This window comes from Eptesicus fuscus, chromosome 16 (genome assembly GCF_027574615.1).
Source record: "Eptesicus fuscus isolate TK198812 chromosome 16, DD_ASM_mEF_20220401, whole genome shotgun sequence".
NCBI classification, from domain to species: Eukaryota; Metazoa; Chordata; class Mammalia; order Chiroptera; family Vespertilionidae; genus Eptesicus; species Eptesicus fuscus.
Window position 1 is genome coordinate 31,046,625 of NC_072488.1, and position 20,682 is coordinate 31,067,306.

Consider the following 20,682-nt stretch of genomic DNA (forward strand, 5'->3'; position numbering starts at 1 on the left):
CCAATGATTCTCTCATCACTGATGTTTCTCTCTCTCCTTCTCCCTTCCTCTCTGAAATCAATAAATATATTTTTTTTAAAAGAAGAGAGGGTTTTTGTTTTTTGTTAAATATATTTTTATTGATTTCAGAGAGGAAGGGAGAGGGAGAGAGAGATAAAAACATCAATGATGAAAGAGAATCATTGATTGGCTGCCTCCTGCACGTCCTGCCCCCAACTGGGGATCGAGCCTGCAACCCGGGCATGTGCCCTTCACCGCAATCAAACCCGGGACCCTTCAGTCCCCAGGCTGACGCTCTATCCACTGAGCCAAACCAGCCAGGGCAATTCAACCATTTTTATTCATATCTTCATGCTACTTTCTTAGCTTACAATGTCCTTCCCCCCTACTCTCATTGTTTATGACTCTTACTCACCTGATTGCTCCTACTCAACTTTCATGTCCCAGTTCAAATGTTCCCTCTTCAAAGAAGCCTTTCCTCCATGTAAATAATCACTTCTTTTTATGCCAACATGGATCAAGTCCATAATTGCATCACACAGCACATATATCACATTGCCATTTGTTTTCATGCTTAACCCCCTTACTAGTGGGTAAAGACTATACTTTATTCAGCATCATATCCCCAGTACCTAGCAGATAGTTTGTCATTAAAGTAAGCCCGCAGAAACAATTTACTGAATAGATATTTGAATGAACCACCCCTTCATTCCTCTCACTGAATACTGTATTTAGATCCTGGCAAAAAGGTCTGTGCCCTGCGTCCCACTCTGGCCCTCCTCAGATCATGCCCCTCACCACTGGGCAAGGAGTCCAGAAAACAAGAGAATGCACCCTTCTAGATGCCACTGCAATTATCAGGAACCCTGGAAGTTCTTGCCCAAATAGCTCTAATCTAATTTCAGGACCTGCACAGGCCTCTTTCCCAGGTCTGTTCTAAGAATGGACTATGCTACAGATGTGTACACCCTTAGGCTGTGAAGCAGTTGTTTGGAGGAGGGAGTACAAGAGCTTGGACTGCAGTCATGCATGCAGGATGCCCACAGGCATGCACATAAAACCTCTCTGTGGTGCCAGACAGAACCAGGGACAATAGGAAGATACAAAACTGTGAGCTTATGAATTCTAAATTCCACAAATTATAAATCTGAATCTTTCATTTTAAGTCATTATAAAGGTATACGTATCAAGATAAAAGACCAGAACATATTTAACAATTTGTTAGCCTGGTTTAGAGCCTTTAAATATTTAGGCCTTTTGTGGCAAATATTTGCCCTGGGTCTCACCAATGTGCTTAAGAGTGGTACCAATCTGTTTCATAAATCTTAAAAGAAGGTCAACTGGGTTCTTCTGAAAGAGTATAGTTAAGAATTGGTCTTCCTTTCCATCTATCCTGTGAGACCGCTTTCCCATAATTAATACATATTACAAAGAAAAATTTCAGTTAAAAGTTTAAAAATACTCCCATATGTAGCAACTAGTTCAACTGTTCTTCTCTCTAGGTTCTCATCATTTTCTATAGTTTAACTGGGTATACACTGAGTGGCCAGATTATTATGATCTCTGAACGCATAATAATCTGGCCACTCAGTGTATATCCTATATAATAAAAGGCTAATATGCATATTGTCCCCTTGTCCAGGAGTTTGACCAGCAGGCAGGCCGGCCAACCGCCCATGTGCCTTCCCCCTGGCTAGCCTGGTCGGACCCACCCATGCACCGGGCCTCTAATACATACACACACACACACACACACACACACACTCTCTCTCTCTCTCTCTCTCTCTCTCTCTCTCTCTCTCTCTCTCTGAGTGGCCAGATTATCATGCGTTCAGAGATCATCATAATCTGGCCACTCAGTGTATGTCATACTAAGAAGCAGACATTCACTATAGATTGCTCTTGAAGACATCAATCTAATACAAGTCTATGGACAAAAATCTCAATATGTTGGACTTCATCAGGAAAGTTACTAGAAACCAAACTGAAGGAACTAAGTATTCCAATACCAGACAAAATCATGGACTATGACTTATTCTTACCTCACCTCAAGCAAGACATAACATAGGTGGAGAAAATATCCAATAAAGGTAATTAAGACAAGCAAGGAGACAGAGAAAAAAAGAGAAATAGAAGACAAACTAAAAAGTAAATCCTACAATACTAGAGAGTGTTTTCAAATTTTCAAAAATGAGTAAAATTACAAAATGTCTTCATCCATTCCTTTGACATTTACTAGAAACTTATGACATACACTAGAGGCCCAATGCACAAAATTCATGCAAGGGTAGGCCTTCCTTCCCCTGGCTGCCGGGACCGGCTTCCCTCTAGCAACTGGGACCCAGGCTTCCCTCGCAACCCCGGCTTTGTCTGGAAGGTTGTCAGAAGGACATCCGGTCTAATTAGCATATTACACTTTTATTATTATAAATAATCTATGCTAGGTGGTAGTGATATGCAACATAAAATTTCTAGCCTCTAAATGCTGCCCAGTAGTCATATCACTTTAACAATTTAGTGAAGGTAGATATGGGATCATAGAGGAAAGAACAATTAACTCTCCCAAGGGACTTCACAGGGTGTTAAAGAACGAGTAGAGCCCTAGCCGGTTGCTCAGTGGTTAGAGCATAGGCCTGTGGGCTGAAGGGTTGAGGGTTCAATTCCAATTTAGGGCATAAACCTTGATTGCAGGCTCGATCCCCAGCCCTGGTTGGGGCACATGCGGGAGGCAACCAATCGATGTGTCTCTCTCACATCAATGTTTCTTTCTCTGTCTCTCCCCCCTTCCTTCCACTCTCTAAATAAATCAATGGAAAAAATATCCTTGGGTGAGGATTAACAACAACAATAAAGAGTAGAAATAATTTGAAAGGCAAAAAAACTGGGGGGGGGGGGGGGGGTCCTGGCCAGGTGGCTCAATTGGTTGGAGCATTGTCCGGAACACGAAAGGTTGTGGGTTCGATTCTTAGTCAGGGCGCATACAGGAGGCAATAACTGATGTATTTTTCCCTCATCAATGTTTCTCTCTTTCTCACTCTCCCTCTCTGTTTTTCTCCCTCCCTCTTCCTTTCTTTCTAAAATCAATAAACATATCCTTGGGTGGGCATTAAAAAAAAAGGAGAGGTCAAGGGCAATCTAGAAAAAATTATTATTATAGAAATAAAACAATAAAGATATCAACAGCTAACATTTGTTGAACACTTGCTATATGCTAAACAGTATGCACAAATTATCCTACTGATTTCTCATAATAACCCTACAATTCTTTTTATCCTGTTTATAAAGGAGGAAATTGAATAGTTAAGTACCTTGATAAAGATCATACAGCTATATAGAGGTGACGACAATAGAGATCATAAAAAAATTAAAATGTGAATGATCATGACTTGTTTGAAGAAATATAAATACGTAGGTCTGGTAGAGCACAGGATAATACTAATGGCAGTAACCAGCCCTGGGGGTACCATGGTCAACAAAAGAGAAAATAGATACTATCCCTCCCTTAGTACAGATTATGTCTACTCCAGGAAGGAAACATTATCCCCCATCTTAAAGATGTAGAAACTAAGATTTGAAGATAATAAGTAAATTGTTTAAGATCACACACTAATAAGTAGCAGTGAGAAACGAACCCAAGTCTGTCTGACTCAAAGCCCAAATTCATTCCACTTTACCACATACCCTCTCTATTATTCATTCATACAACAGAAGTGTATCAAGAACCTACTGTATATTAGGCACTATGCTAGGATTAGAGAGATGAAAGATATGCCCCTACCTTCCAGAAATTCACAAGTAGTCAACAGAGTCAAACATACCAAGAACTGCAATACAATGAGATAAATACTGTTACCAAAGTATATATAGGGTTTGACAGAAGCACAAGTTGGAGTACTAAGCTTAGGACGAGCCAGGGAACAGCAGAGAAGCAGTGACAGTAAGTTAGCAGCAGTCAGTTAGGAAAGTAACAGTGAGGAGGTAGGAAAGTGTTCTGGGGACGGGAAGAATGTATAGAAAGGCACAGAGAGCTATGAGAATACAGCTTATCTTTGGGAACTATAAATTTGCATAATCGCAGGCTATGCACTGAGGAGTGGTACTATGCAAAAATAAAACTAGAGAAGTAGGCATCAGCCAGATCTTAGAGGAGTCTGGAAGTTTATATAATGTTTACTCTCAAAGCAGAAGCTATTGAATCATCTTAAAGATAAGAGTGTTTTAGAAAGTTCACATGATCACAGATGAGAAGACAAGTTGAAGGGAGTAAACCCAAAGGTAAGAAGACCAGTTAGAGGCTTCAGCATTAATCCAAGAGTCAGGGACACATCTGAGAAATATTTGGGAGGTAAGTCACAAAACTTGGTAATAAGATATCAACTCTGACTACATCATGAGTGTGCTTTTAAAGAAGCAACAAACAAAAACCAGAAGGTCCAATGAGAAAACCTCAGAGTGACCATATCAAAATTCTGAGTCAATGCCATATTTGGTAAGACAACCTATATATATTTTAGAAGTCCTTTAAGTGTTATTATAGAGATAGGACAATCTACTTTTTTTTTTAAATCCTCACTCGAGAATATTTTTCCATTGATTTTTAGAAAGAGTGAAAGAGAGAGGGAAAAACAGTGAGAAATATCGATGCGAGAGAAACATATTGATTGGTTGCCTCCTGCACACGCCCCGACCAGGGCCCTGGCTGGGAAGGAGCCTGTAACCAAGGTACATGCCCTTGACCGGAATCGAACCCAGGATCCTGTATGCACGGAGCCAAACCGGCGAGGGCAAAATCTACTTTTTAAACATAAGCACTGATAGACCTAAGGAACATTTCTCAGTCAACTTCCTCTAAATAGTTACTTATAGCTACACTTTATGAAACTGCTTCTCAGGAAATACTTAAAACAGAAGTTGGATGACCATGTGTCAGGGATTTAATTAAAAATGGTTTTCACAGCCTTAGCTGGATGGCTGTTAGTTGGAGTGTGGTCCCATGCACCAAAAGGTTGCAGGTTCTATTCCCAGTCAGGGCACATACCTAGGTTGCAGGTTCAATACCCAGTCAGGGTGTAGATAGGATTGATGTTTCTCTTTCACATCGCTCTTTCTCTCTCCCTTTTCTCTCTCTAACGTCAATAAAAAAAAACATTATAAAAGTTGTTTTCGTTTATCTCTTACCCCCTCACCAAAGGACTTGTATGCATGCATATGAGCATAACCAATGGTCACAGATAGTAGAGGGGTGAGGGCATGTGCTGGGGGGTAGGGGTGGCCAGGGAGAGGACAATGGGGGAAAAAGGAGACTCATGTAATACTTTAAACAATAAAGAATTTAAATTTTAAAAAAGTTGTTTTCACAGTAGATGACTTTTAAAGACCCTTCAAACTCAAGATCTAAAAGAAGAAAAGCCATAACCAGTATATCATATCTACTAAGTATTTTAAGTATAGATCTCTATAGCTATCTAATGGAATTGAATCATAGAGCAATTCCAAATATTGTTTTAATACTAATAACAATTTTGTCATCCTTAAAACCCTAATATATCCATATATCCAACTGCTTAGGTAAGGTAAATAGCATACTCTGTGAACATTAAGATTATGAAATTAACTAGTGTCACAAATTCCTTAAAAATCCATAGCAAGTAACATTCAAAATTGGTTACAGAACTGAATGACATCTCAAACAGAAAAACGATGATTTCTACTTCACTGTCACCGAGCTCTATGTGTATAACTAGCGCTGAGAACGTTTTTTCATTCAGTTTAAGTAGGAAAATGCCCTGCAGCATGCAGAAGAGCTGGCCCATCATTCCCGATCTCTAAATAGCTTCCTCTTCCCATTAGTTAAAGAGGACTGACACCATGTCACAAGCTCTTACAGAGATTCTTTGATTCAAGGAGCTACTCAATGAAATCCCGGATTCATCTCTGAATATAGTGAATCCCAAGTCAGTGAAAAGACTCCAAAATTATAAGGCAGTCAGTAAACTGGCATGAAAAAAATCAACTGTTTACTTTCAGATTCTAGGTCCAAAATGGCAAATCTAGTCACTAAATTAATCAATATTCTTACTATTAACTGACTTTACCTGAAAATAAAATTCTACCATAAGGCTCCTATAACAAAATTCTATGCCACATCTGAAAGCAGAAATACAACAGTGGCAGGGCAAAAATGTAAGTATCTATAATAATAAAAGCGTAATATGCTAATTAGACTGGACATCCTTCCAGACGAAGCCGGGGCTGCGAGGGACGACTGGGTCCCAGGTGCCTGCCAGCAGCCCGAGGGAAGCCCGGGTGCCTGTTGGCGGCCGGAAGGAAGCCCGGGTCCCGGGTGCCAGAGGGAAGCCAGTGCCGGCACCTGGGGAAGGAAGGCCTACTCTTGCACGAATTTTGTGCATCGGGCCTCTAGTAAGTATATAAACAGATTTCCACTTCTGGCCAAGATGGAATAACTGGAACCAAATTTACCCTCCTGCCTGAAACAACTGTGGGGGAAAAAAGAAAAAGACAAAATACAGAAAGCATTTTTTCAAGACAATGGACATCAGGCAACAAAAAACAGATTTCTGATAGGTGGAAACACACAAGATGACTAACAATTGCCCTAGCTTACTTTACTGCCTTGAAAGAACTTCTAGGCCACAGAACAGGGAGGGGGAACCCAAGCACAGCACAGTGGTCCCCCTGAGTTGAGGAGACATAATTTAGTCTGGAGATAGCAAGGTGATGACGATCATCTACAAGGCAGAGTAGCGAGAGAGAGCTGCACAACAGATCCAGAGATCTGCAGAAGGATCCCTCAAGTTTTCAGCTGAGTACTTATCAGTACACATTTGAGTAAACTACCCAAGGACAGTGAAAGAACCAACAGCAAGGATTAGAAGGAACACCACCTAGAGCTCACACAGGTCCAGGAATATTTCTTGTTCCCACAAGCTAGAGTACTACGCAGGGTTTTGCCTCAATAGTGCAACAGTGGCACTGCCTCACACAACTTAAAAGCAAGATCTGAAAAGATCAAACTGTTTCCAAGTTAACTGTATCCCAGAACAAAGCTCAAGAAGGTTTAATAGAATACAAAAATATCCAGCACCCAACAAGGTAAAATTCCAAATGCCTGGCATCCAATCAAAAATTACCAGGCATGCAAGAGCAAGAAAACACAATCCATAGTAAGAAAAATCTATCAAAACCAACCCAGAATTGACACAGATTGAATTGTGGACCTGCATATTCAGCCAGTTATACCTGAATTCTACTAGTATATGTTCAAGAAGCTGGAAAAAGACAGAGTATGAAAGCTATAGATGTGGAAGATATTTTTAAAAAGACTGCATTTCTAGAGATAAAACGATGTCTGAAATAAAAAATATGCTGGATGGGAATAACAGCACATTACACATTACAGAAAAAAGACTGATGAACTTGGAGACATAGCAATATTATCCAACTGAAACAGAGAAGACTGGAAAAAACGTGAACAGAACACCAGTGAGCATCAAGCAGCCTGATATACATGTAATTGGATTTCCCAAGGAAAAAGGGGGAAAAATAAAGTGTGTGTGTGTGTGTGTGTGTGTGTGTATAAATAATGGCCAAAACTTTTTCGAATTTGATTAAAACTACAAAACCAAACAGATCCAAGAAGCTCAATGAACTCTAAGCACAAGAAACAAAGGAAAATAAAGATTCATTTACAAAGGATTCTTACTCGCAAATTCTATTAACCAAATGTCATGTAGAAATTACTTAGACAAAGGCTAACTTTTAGTTTAACTTACTGAGTACAATTTCAACTGACAATTTAATACAGTACATTAAATCAAACAATAATTTAAGTAAAGTGCTTAACAGAAATCTTAATGATTTCAAAATTAGCAAAATATAGCTTTTAAAACAATGTATATTTTATTACCCTATTGGGTAATGAATTTGTGTTGATCTTATTTTAGAAAATTATTTTTAAAAAGCTAAAGCATACTTTTTTTTCCTTCATTTTCTTTTCCTTTAATTAATATAGGTCATTCAGAACAGAATTAGGACACTGTAAAAACTTTTAAAGAAACTGAGAGGTGGAACTGAAAACAGAAGCAGATTTGAGGTTCTCCCTCAGAAACAACTTGGCAACCACTATTTTGGAACACCATTACTTTCAAAATATGCATATATATTTTTAACTGTACTCAAAGTGGAAACAAGCTAACGTGTTTTTAGCATCTCTGCTAACTATTTAGGACTCCAAAATAAACTAAATATTTTTTTGGAAAAAGAATCATTTAAATAAAAACTATTAAAGTGGAAAACTTAAGTAATGTATTTTCCTATTTTTGTAAACACACCTATTTTTTTAAGAGGTCAGCATACAAATTCAAATTTTTCTGTCTAAAAAAAAAGCCAAAAAGAAACAGGAGAACAAGTTCTAAGTATCTACTGTAATGGCTACCCTTCCTGTCATGTGTGTTCCTTAAAATAGAAGTCAATTTAATTAGTCTACCATTTTGCTTAGGAAATAGAGGGATATTTCAAAGACAAAAAATAGTTCCATAGGAGAGCCGCCAAAGTATATTTACTAAACCTGGAAATAAGTAATGTCCACATGCTTTTTGCCTTTCTTAAGAAAAAAAATATATATGTACACACACATTTAGATAACATACATATTTCTTTGGGTGACTATACAAATAAAACACTTTTGGAAAGCATATACTACTATGATACTTCCTGTAGGATCAACACGTACATTAAAAACAGCACACAAACTCTTTGAACACACAGACTGAGAAGTTACCACTGGAACAATTATTTATGGATGTGATTTTTACCCTCTTTTAAATAGAAAAATCTAAAAAAAATAATTTTCAATAAAATACAGAATTGATACCTTCTGTTAGGTTAGTAGTCTATCAACCGTAGACTTAATCTCTAGTAACATTTATTAATAATGCATGAGATTCTCACATAATAAAAGATTAGAATATTTTTAAATTATAAGTTCCAAACTACTCCTGTAATCAGATTCTGTTCAAGAGAAATAAGGCTGAATATACATTATTTTGAGCACAACTGTAAAATTCAGTTTCATAACCTCCACTGATGTATACACAATACATGTATGCCACAATGATAAAACTGAAGTTGTTATTTCACAGATCCAGCTACCAATATGATTTCAATATTCAATTCCCATCTCAAAAATTTTCCTACTTAATACAAACCCAATATCATAAACATAAAAGACAAAGAAAGATATGCCCACATCATTACCTAGTTGTCATCAAGATTTCAGTTACCTGAATTTCAAAACTAGCTCTATTAGCTTAAAGTGATCCCCCAAATATTAATCTAATAATTCACACAATAAATCATCTACTCCGATTTAGTAGCATTTTAATTATTTGCTACAGCAACAGTTCCTCACCAATCAGAACTATTGTTTGAAATTCTCTCTTCTGCAATCTGTTATTCCTTCACTAGTTTCAAATTCTGTGACATTTATTTTTAAACACAAAGGTTAATAAACATTTCTGCATCAATTGCACATAACTTCACAGTAAAGGCTTCCTCCCCCCCCCCCCGCCCGCCCCACCCCCTGTAGGAAACTATTCTTATTCTTTTTCTCTTATTTTACCAAATTATCAGAGGGACACAAGGTGGTTTGAATTTCAGCACTGAAGACAATTAGGTGCCAATACATGGTTTACGGAAATGAAAAATTAAAGTTTCATCCTTTTAATCTCTGGGTTGTGATCCATAGGCTGGGGCATGTAAGATCATCACTCCTTTCAAGGTCCAATTGTGTTGTAAGATGCCTGACTTTTTTTTTTTTTTTTCTGGCCAAAGAATCCAATTAGGAGCTTAAAACATAAAATCTCTAAAGTTCACAGCATGTAATTTTTCAAAGAAAACAAGTTGCCTAGAAAAAAAACAGGAAAAAAAAAAAAAAAAGAACACTTACATGTGGAGCATGACCTGGTTCAAGAACACCCCGTCCACCAGAGCCACATATTCCTCCAGGTGGGTCCCATTTCCTGCGGCCAGAGGTCCAAACGTCTTAACCTAGAACAGAAGGACCATCATCACGACGCGAACGCCCACCTCCATCTCGGCGGCCACCAATAATGCAGCAAAACATACAATAAAGGACACGCACTTACCCAAGTGACCAAAGGGCTGGTCATGAACTGCTCCAGAAGGGGAGTAAAAATTTCGTTCTCCATTTTACAGCTCATGTACTTGAAAAAAAAAAAAGAAAAAAAAAAAAAAGGAACCACCACAAAAATACGCCTAGGGAATCGGTCACTGAACGTTGAAGTATAAATCAATGAAAGTCTAGGCTGGCACGGGGAGAAAACCCCATCGTGGAGGGGGAGACACGCTCCCACCTCAAAAAACACCCCCGAGGGAAACGAGCCGCCACCCCCGAGCAGTGGCTCCGACAGCCGCCACGAGCCGCGCCGCCGGCGCTGGAAATGTCCGTGCCGGGCGAGGAGGGGCAGGGAAAAGGCATCAGGAGGCGGCGGAAGGGGAAGGGGGCCGGAGCAGCCAGACAAAAAGCCCGTCCAGGTGGCCCAGCTCCCGGAGCAGCCCGATCCGCGAAGCCGCCTCCAATGAATTAACCGCAACGTGGGCTAAAGGAAACCCCCACGTTGGGTGTCAACGGTGAGGGGTGCCGGGCGGCCGCCGGGCTCGACCTCCGGGGGTCCCGCTCCACACCGTCCACCCCACCAGTGGGCACGGAGCTGCTTCGAACGGCGGAGCCTCCGCGGCCGCAGCCCCTCACCAACGACAGGCAGGGCTCGCCCCTTCCTCCTCCCGAGCAGACACCATCCCTCGGCCGCCCTCACGCTCTCGCCTCCAGCCCCCTTCCCCTCCCAGGGGGGTGGGGGCTTGAATGGGTGTCTCTAACCCCCCCGTTTTCTGAGCCCCGCCAGCCTTTTCTTTCTTTTTTTTTTTTTTTTTTTCCTCTCTCAGTGCGCCTCTGGGGAGCCCCCTGGCACAAAACCGCCGCCGCGCTCCAGCCTAGTCTTCTGCCCTCTCCGGAGGAGCGGGAGCAACGACTTGAGGACCGCAGTGCCGCATCACACCCCGGCGCTCGCCGCCCAGCCCAGGCCGCCAGCCCGCCGTCGAAAGGAGCGCGCGGCTCCCTCCGCGCCCGGATCCTTCCGCCGACTCCCCGCCCCTCCCGCGCCGCAGCCTCTGGATTGTGGGAGAAGAAAAACCGCTGCATGAGCGCGCCCCCGAGCGCGCGCCCCCGGCCGGCCCGCCGCCGCCCAGTCCTGGCGGCGGGCGCGGGCGCGCTCCCGCTTGCAGCAGCTGCGGCGGCCGGCGCCTCGCTCGCGCCCAGGACGTTTGCCAGGGTCTTGGGGGCGGGGATGGGGATGGGGAAGGCAGAGGAAGGGGTCTGTCTGCTCGCTCGTGCCTAATTATGGCTTTATTTCCTCCCCGAGCGCCTTCTTTGATGTGTGAAGGAAAGGGAACGAAATTCTCCTCTTTTCACCATGAGGGATGCAGACCGCGTTTTCGGACAGTTTTGATTTGATCTGTGAAGCGTGCTTTTTTTTTTTTTTGCCTGCAAAACGGAATGGGAAAACTCACTGCAGCAAATAGCAAAGGGGGAGACTTGAGCCGCAAAACTTGTGTTTTTTTTTTTTTATTATTATTATTCCTTATGTTTTCTTCCCCTTTTAAAAATCCAGTCCACGAAAGCATGAGGTCTCTTCAAAGTTGCAAGTGAACGTAGCAGGATTTTAAATAACCAAAAGCTGTCTTTCAACACGTTGGTATTCCCTAACTGGAGCAAACGTGATTCAGACGTTTGTTTGACTGTTTGGCCGTTTAAAAAAATCCAAACAAAATTAAGAGCTACGAAGAAGAAACATTTGGAAGTCATCCAAGTTGGGCGACAAATAAATAGATTTCATATTTGTCATAAATCTCTATGCTATGCACGACTGGAACCATCAAAGTAATTTTAGCGGTTCGCCAACAAAATCAAATGTTCCTCTTCAAAGGAAAATCAAAAAGACTTTTTCCCTGAGAGAAAATGGGCATATAAAAAAAAATTTTTTTTGACAGAGAAAGAGTATAAATATAGTATAGTTTTGCAGTTGTGTACTCTTAACGTTTACACAAACATCTACTTCTGATGACTTATATGGTATTTTAAATTAGTAGCAAAAATGGTTTTGTCATAACACTAATTAAGAAGCAGCACCATTTCTTAATTAGGTCGTTGAGAGCCTGAGCCCCTCTTCCTACCTAATTCAAATCCAGGCTCTCACACTTGCCAGCTGTGTGCGCCGAGGCAACTTACTGAACCTGCCTGTGGTTCGCTTTCTTCATATGTACAGCAGGCATGATAATTGGGTTAAAAGGAATGGCAATGTATAGGAAGTGCTCCATAAATGTTGTTGGAGTTGTTTCTCATCATTACTCCCCTTATGCCCACCCCCAGCCAAACGAAGAATCTTTAGGAAAAAAAAAAAACTTGAAATGTAACCTCTCCTACTTTACTTCAGTTATAGGAGAATGGCTCTTGCTTTGAAGAGAAGAGAAATGCCCTTCCGAAAGGCATCTCAATTAATATTCGGGTGCATTCGTAGCACACTTTGCTAACTGGTAAACAGAGTAAAATCTCCTATTGCCCTGGCCAGTACACAAGCCTTGGATCGTTCTGGTTGCTAGCAATTATTTCCTTCTCCTCCTGATGACTCTTTCTGAATCACAATCCTTTACTTGGAAATGCAGACCAGGAGAGAGCAGGCACCAAAAAGGAAGCATTGCTTTGAGGAACAGCCTAATGCCGGAGAGGTTCACTTTTCTTTGTAATTCCTCAGAAGCTTGACTAAACAACATGGAAGTGTTCCTGCTTATAGTGGGGTTTACCTTAAGAGAGACCAACCTGCTTCATTCATACATGAAAGACCCATAAAGTATTGATATCAAAGTACAAGAAGGTAAGGGCACTTTGGACAGTGATGACTGAAAGGTTAGCACAGGAGTTATACATTACAATGGCATTGTTTATCCAGTTTACATTTAGAAGCTAGCCCGCACAGAAATCTGGATTCCCTTCTAAAGCCAGATGGCCCCACATGCTTCCTGGTCTATCTTTAGGTTTTACACACACACACACACACACACACACACACACACACTCAACAAAGAAACATGAGGAGTTAATTGTAAAAACAGGAAGCTTTAGACCAGACTGAGGTCTGGAGTAATTTATTTGAAAACCTACCAATTCACAATTCTCTAGTTTAACAGCAGCCTTAGAAATACTTTATAATACCTCAAGAGTACAATCAGGAAACTTCTCCGTCTGGCAAAGGAGGGATTGTACATTTACACAATTTAATGGTTTTTGAATTGCAACGTCCTGTAAGATTAAATTCAAACGTTTGTTCCAATCCTCCTTTCACGTAGGAAGAGATTTCTCCAAGGTAGTTTTGTTTTGTACTTAGTAGTCATTTATTTGTCCTGATTTCATCTTTTCTTAGAATGTTAAGTCTGGCAGGAAAGGACTTTGTAAAAATCATACCCATCTGGTTAGGGTCTACATTATTTGCTCTGCTCTATTCTAATCAGAACTTAAATGGTTAGAATGGACCATGATCCCATTTAGGAGTCACAAAAGAAAGATTACCCCTCCTTATCTACACTAATAAAAGAGAAACATGCAAATTAACCATCATTCCCCTACAAGCCACACCCACCAGCCAATTAGGAGCAAGTATGCACATTAACCCAACCAAGATGGCGGCCAGCCACAGAGCTGGAGCCAACTGGAGGCTTGGGTTGCCCCCTGCAATGGAGGAAGCCAAGCTTCCCGCCCGCCCTGGCCGGCCCTGGCCTCCGCTCAAGGCTACAAAGTTTCAATTATAGAAGATAAATAAATCCCAGATACCAGGGCCTCCTGCTTGGGTCGCTGGGGGGCGTGGCCAGCCTGAAAACCACCACAGGCCCCTCGTCCAGGCCACCCCACACCCCAAGGGAACCCCCACCCTGATCTGGGACACCCTTCAGGGCAAACCAGTCGGCCCCCACCCATGCACCAGGCCTCTATCCTATCTAATAAAAGTAATATGCAAATTGACCATCACTCCAACACAAGATGGCTGCCCCAATGTGGTCAAAGATGGCTGCCACAAGATGGCCAGCAGGGGAGGGCAGTTGGGAGGGACCAGGCCTGCAAGGGAGGGCAATTATGGGCGATCAGGCCAGCAGGGGAGGGCAGTTAGGAGGGACTAGACCTGCAAGGGAGGGCAGTTGGGGGCTATCAAGCCTGCAGGGGAAGGCAGTTAGGGGTGACCAGGCTGGCAGAGGAGGGAAGTTGGGGGCGACCGGGCCTGCAGGGAAGGGCAGTTGGGGGGGAGCAGGCCTGCAGGGGAGGGCAGTTGGGGGGGACCAGGCCTGCAGGGGAGGGCAGTTAGGGGTGACCAGGCCTGCAGGGGAGGGCATTTAGGGGCAATCAGGCTGGCAGGGGAGCAGTTAGGCATCAATCAGGCTGGCAGGCGAGTGGTTGGGGGGTGATCAGGCTGGCAGGCAGAAGCGGTTAGGGGCAATCAGGCAGGCAGGCAGGCGAGCAGTTGGGAGCTAGCAGTCCTGGATTGTGAGAGGGATGTCCCAGATTGGAGAGGGTGCAGGCTGGGCTGACGGACACACACCCCCGTGCACGAATTTCGTGCACCGGGCCTCTAGTGTATTATAATTTGAGGTTCCCACTGCAGGTTACACATACGAAACATTACCCATGTACAAAAGCACACATGTGTACCTCCATCTTGATCTACACTATGGAAAGTGAGAGACTTACACCGAACCAAGCTCCTCAATGATAAATATTTGCCAAACTAATCACATCTATATGCTAGTATGCAAACAACAAATACATCTGCAGAATGGTATCATCTATATATATAAAAGGCTGTGTCTGTCCATCCGACTGGTAGCTATGACGTGTGCTGACCACCAGGGGGCAGACACTCAATGCAGAAGCTGCCATGACGCGCATTGGCCATTTAAAAATAAATGGCACCACGGACCTGACGCCAACAAACCAACACTCAGTTTCCCCCAAGTGGGACACAGGCCCCGCCACCATCCCGGAGCGACACCCCACCAAATTGCAGCCAATGCTGCCAAGACCCCATGGTGCAAAATGCAGCCCACAGCCCAGCCCAGCCTGGAAACAGTCGCCGTGGATGCCGGGTAATGACATCACATAGCAACGCCAGGCTTCCTCTCCCTAGCAACTAGCCTCCTTGGAGTTTCTTCAGCTTAGGAACCTGACTTGCTTTATAGCCAGGTGCAAACATTTTACACTTTAACCAAATGTTGGTGAAGCATTTTCCCATGCCTCTCTCATTTGATCCTCACAGAAGTCCTGGAGTGGGTAGATAGGAGACTCAGTAGAATCCTATTTTCTTTTCATTAGCAAGACACGAATAGCAATATTAAAATATTTCTTCTAATTGATTTCCTTTCAATGTGCACGAATCCACGCACCAGGACACTAGTTGTTTATAATACCCCAAAATTGAAATAACCCAAATGCCCATTGACTAATAAATTAATAAATAAAATGTGTTGAAGTCATACAATGGAATATTTTTGGCAATAAGAAAGAATGAAGTACCAATACATGCTACATCGTGGATGAACCTTGAAAACATTACACAAAGTTAAAGAAGCCAGTCACAAAGGAACATCTTTGCATTATTCCATTTATATGAAATGTCCAGAAGAGACAAATCTATAGAGACAGAAAGTAGATTAGTGGTTGTCTAGGCCTGGGAAGGTTGGGAGGATATGGGGAGTTCACAGCTTAGAGTAAGGGGTTTCTTTTTGAGAAAATGAAAATAATCTAAAATTGACGGTGGTGATAAATGCATAATTCTGTGAACATACTAAAAAATCATTGAGTTGGCCCTGGCCGGTTTGGCTCAGTGGATAGAGCCTCGGCCTGCGGACTAAAGGGTCCCAGGTTCGATTCCGGTCAGGGGCATGTACTTTGGTTGCGGGTATATCCCCAGTGGGGGGTGTGCAGGAGGCAGCTAATCGATGTTTCTCTCTCATCGATGTTTCTAACTCTCTATCCCTCTCCCTTCCTCTCTGTAAAAAAATCAATAAAATATATATATATATATAAAAAAAAAAGGTGCAAGTTGCTTCAGCTACCATTGTCTCAACTAAACGGTGGTGCAGAGCTCTGGTCTCCAGCCTTCTGGGTTCCTTGTCAGCACCTCTGCTAGTGAAGACAATGGGCAGCTTCCAACAATATATATATATATTTTAAAAAAAAAAGAAAAAAAAAATCATTGAGTTGGACACCTTAAATGGCTAATTTGTCAATTATTTCTCAAAAAATTTGTTTTAAAAATTGGCACCATTGCCTCATAAATATTATTTTTTAAATGTTATCAAAAGATCCATTCTCAGGCCCTGGCTGGGTAGCTCAGCTGTTTAGAGCATCATCCCAATACACCAAGATTGTGGGTATGATGCCTGATGAGGGCACATACAAGAATCAACCAATAAATGCATAAATAAGTGGGATAAGTCTCTCTTTTTCTCTCTCTCCCTCTCTCATTAATTTTTAAAAGTCCAATCTCTCATAGACTTTGGTTATTATTTTCATATGTTTTTTATTTATTTCAGAGAGAGGAAGGGAGAAAGAAGGGGAGAGATATAGAAGCATCAATGATGAAAGAGAATTATTGATCAGGTGCCTCCTGCATGCCCGCAATGTGGGGCATGTGCCCTGACCTGGAATTGAACCGTGACCTCTTGGTTCATGGGTAGACATTCAACCACTGAGCCTGGCTCTCATAGACTTTTCAAAGGAGTCTGCCAAGTCCTCTTGATCTAATGAATAAGATGTTTTAACTCACCTAAAACATAGAATGCATATGTTTTAATTATCCAATATAGTTTTAATAGGAAATATAATACAATGAGACAGAGAGATAAATTAAGTACATTGCTTAACTTCTTTGAGCCTCGGCTGTAAAATGAGCATACTAATTTCATTCCCTACTAGACATTTGCTTAGCCAGTGGACTTGTTGCTGCTCTGTCCTGTGTCTCAACTAGGCAGGGGAAAAGAAAGTTAAACAGAGATGACAGGGCAGAGAAAAAGGATCCTTCTTTCAATCCAATCTTCATTTATTTCGCTCAAATACTTTAGTGCTGTGCTTCATCACAAATTCACCATTATATTCCATGCTACCTTCCCCATCTGAAATACCCTGCTTTCTATCCTGGTCAACTCCCCCTCCTCCTTCAGGATTCAAGTGTCACTCTCTGTGAAGAATTCTTCTTCCTGGGTTGAGTTGACCACTCCCTCTTTTGTGCCTGCATAGTGTCTAATCTCCCTTTATTTCATATATATTTATATATTTTTTAAATGATTTCAGAGAGGAAGGGAGAAGAAGAGAGAGATAGAAACATCCATGATGAGAGAGAATCATTGATCGGCTGCCTCCTGCAAGTCCCCCAGTGGGGATCGAGCCTGCAACCCAAGCATGTGCCCTGACTGGAAATCAAACCGTGACCTCCTGGTTGATAGGTTGACGCTCAACCACTGAGCCACGCAGGCCAGGCTTTCCTTTGTTTTTGTAACTTTCTCTGAATGGCATGTATTTGCTCACACGTTCTTTTTCTGAGTAGATGGGGAACTCCTGGAGAGTGACTTGCTTCATTCATCTTTGTATAACTGACATTTAAGATAGCATCTCAAAGAGTCTCCTTCAACCAGTTTAAATTCCCAACAATTGGCAAGAGCTCACAACAAAGAAACTTCCAAGAAGGACTATTTTAATTAACTAATGACCTAGAAGGGGCATTAAGGAGCAATTACTGATTGCCAGCGAATTGGAAGAACTAAAAAGACACTGAGACCATAAAATAAATGGCTTTCAAGATAAATTTTTCCTGACTCTATATAATCTTTTCTCTGAGAGAAAAGTGTGGAGGAATACATAAACGTCACCTAATCTTTTATTTCTCAGACAGTATATAATGATATTTATTCTTTTCAACACCCAATTTGTTTATATTTTACATTTTGTATCATTTTGAAAGAAATATTCTAGAAAGGTGTTATAATTATCAAGGCTTTATTGCACAGCATATTCTGAACAGAACTTGACCTTTTAGTATAGAAATATGTCATCACAATTGACTTAAATTATTGTTTTGCAGTTCTAGTATAATGATATATTCAGAGGCTCTTAAAAAGTGCAAGGATATTTGACCTACACTCACAGGTCCCAGACAACTATGTTTTAAATTTTTATTTTACTTGAGTAGTTTTTCTATTTTCTCTCTTGGTTATTGGTTTTTGCTGCTGACAATATCTGTATCAATAGTCCCCATTCTAACTTGCTGCTTCTAATTTACTGTATGCAGGGAATTCACAGATTGTTAAAGCAGTCTGAAGGATTTAATAATTTTTGAGTGAGGACCTGATGGCTCTTCTATGAGCAAAGTTCATGAATTAGCAATAGGCCTAAAAGTGTCTTTTGGTGTAATGTTTTTGCTGTCAGTTGCTTGGTCTTAGGTAAGGTGGTGCTATCCTATTTCTTTAACTAGTTTGCTGTGGTATGACACGAAATACTCTTATAAATTAATGGTTACTTACCAGGTATTTCCAGAATATGAGTGTCCTATCATGTGATCAGTTCCTCCTTTAACTCAAATCTATGCAATAGATGGTGACTCATTCATTCCTATTTACAATACTGCTGATGGGAAGATACTAAATAAATGGAAATCTGATAGCTAGAGGAGAAAATAAAAACATGTATAGAAAAGGACAAATATTATGAAATGGAATTTTAAATGATGAAAAAAAAATCACTCTCCTAGTTTGATGATAAGCCTAACCCAAGCCTCTACTATCTACCCATTTCCATCCTGCAGGCAGACATTAGCAATACCTAGCTAAAAGAGAACCTCACCTATGTCAGAACAAATGATGGATCGTTAATAAAATAGACAAAAATTTCATGTGGCAGGCACTATTCTCACAGTGAAGACCACAGAAATATAATTGATAAATTACATACTATGATACACAAGTTTAAAACCTTCTAATAAAAGAAACACAAACTGGCTATTCTTGATATAATGATGCCATAGTTAGGGTATCTTTGAATTAGCCACACTACTTTTCATTTAAGGTAAATCAGCAAGTAGTTTTTCACATAAAGCACAACTTGTGCTTTTAGGCTACTGAAAATAAATGTGGACTAAAACAAGGAAATATTTCTAACCAAAGGAAAAATGTAGATCTGCTTCCATATAAAAAATCAATTACAAATGATCATAAGCATTACAAATGGGGAAATATGAAGACATTTTATTTCCTTCTGTTGAACAGCAGTAGGAAGGTATATTTAAAATGCATATACTGATATGAGAGTATGTGCTTGATGTTCTGCTGTGGAAAGTTAATATTTTCATGAAACATTAAAAATTTTAAATGTAAATGTTTTATTTACTAATTTTCAATCACCATGTGACAGTTGAATCTTTTCTTAACATATTAGCTTGAGAAGATTCTCAGCCTCAATTTTATTCCATGAATTTCTAAACTAAAGATCTGCCTTTGGTTTCTTACTAAAATAGCAATAGAAAATATTCAGTTGTGTGAAACTAAACACATTTCATATTTTTAAAATTATTTTATGTTCTTACTAGAAGCCTGATGCACGAATTCGTGCACGGGTGGGGTCCCTTGGCCTGGCCAGCAATCAGGGCCAATTGGGGCCATCTTGCCCAGTCCTGATCGGGCCAATTGGGGCCGGCTGGCCGGCCCCGTGGAGGAACTGCCGGAGGTTGGCTGGCTGCGGGAGGTTGGCTGTGGGAGCACATTGACCACCAGGGGATAGCTCCTGCATTGAGCGTCTGCCCCCTGGTGGTCAGTGCATGTAATAGCAACTGGTCAACCAGTCCTAATGTTTGCTTAGGCTTTTATATATATACTAGCTTTCCCATTGCAGGAAAAATCCTGCAATAGGATTTCCTGCTGCACTCTACCCCACCTCCGTTCCTCCCTTGCCGCCGGCCCCGTCTTCTCCTCCAGCCCGCCAGCGTTTCCCTTCGCCCCCGGCCCCGCCTCTGCTCCGCCCTTGCCGCCGGCCCCGCCTTCTCCTCCAGCCCGCCTTCGTTTCCCTTCGCCCACGGCCCTGACTTCGCTCCTCCCTTCTCCTCCCCCCGCCCCCCTGGCTTGCTTGCTTCTTTGAAGCTTTACTCCCCTTTGCAGCTCTTGGCTTCTTTTGACACTGTCTTGATATGCAAATTAGCCACCATCTTTGTTGGGGTAATTTGCATACTCATCCTGATTGGTTGGTGGGTGTGGCTTGGCTGGTGGGCATGGCTTAGGTGTAGCGAAGGTGCGGTCAATTTGCATATTTGTCTATTATTAGATTAGACTAGAGGCCCAGTGCACGAAATTCGTGCATGGGGGGGAGGTGTCCCTCAGCCCAGCCTGCACCCTCTCCAATTTGGGACCCCTCGAGGGATGTCCAACTGCCCGTTTAGGCCCGATCCCATGTGGTGGTTTGCAGGCCGGCCATGCCCCATGGGGATCGGGCCTAAACGGGCAATCGGACATCCCTCTCACAATCCAGGACTGCTGGCTCCCAACTGCTTGCCTGCCTGC

The 20,682-nt window shown here is 41.8% G+C and overlaps 1 protein-coding gene across 2 annotated transcripts in view; it reads right to left on the reverse strand.

The window, feature by feature from the left end:
- CCDC88A (coiled-coil domain containing 88A) overlaps positions 1-10,263 on the reverse strand; it is a 110,347-nt gene extending 100,084 nt beyond the window's left edge. For both annotated transcript variants that reach the window (XM_028139897.2, XM_054728163.1), the window contains exons 1-2: positions 10,167-10,263; positions 9,968-10,068 (exon numbers count right to left, since the gene is read on the reverse strand). In XM_028139897.2, coding sequence (XP_027995698.2) covers positions 9,968-10,068; positions 10,167-10,241 — 176 coding nt within the window. In that variant the 5' untranslated portion in view covers positions 10,242-10,263. The remainder of the gene's footprint in view (positions 1-9,967; positions 10,069-10,166) is intronic.
- Positions 10,264-20,682: the final 10,419 nt, after the last annotated feature.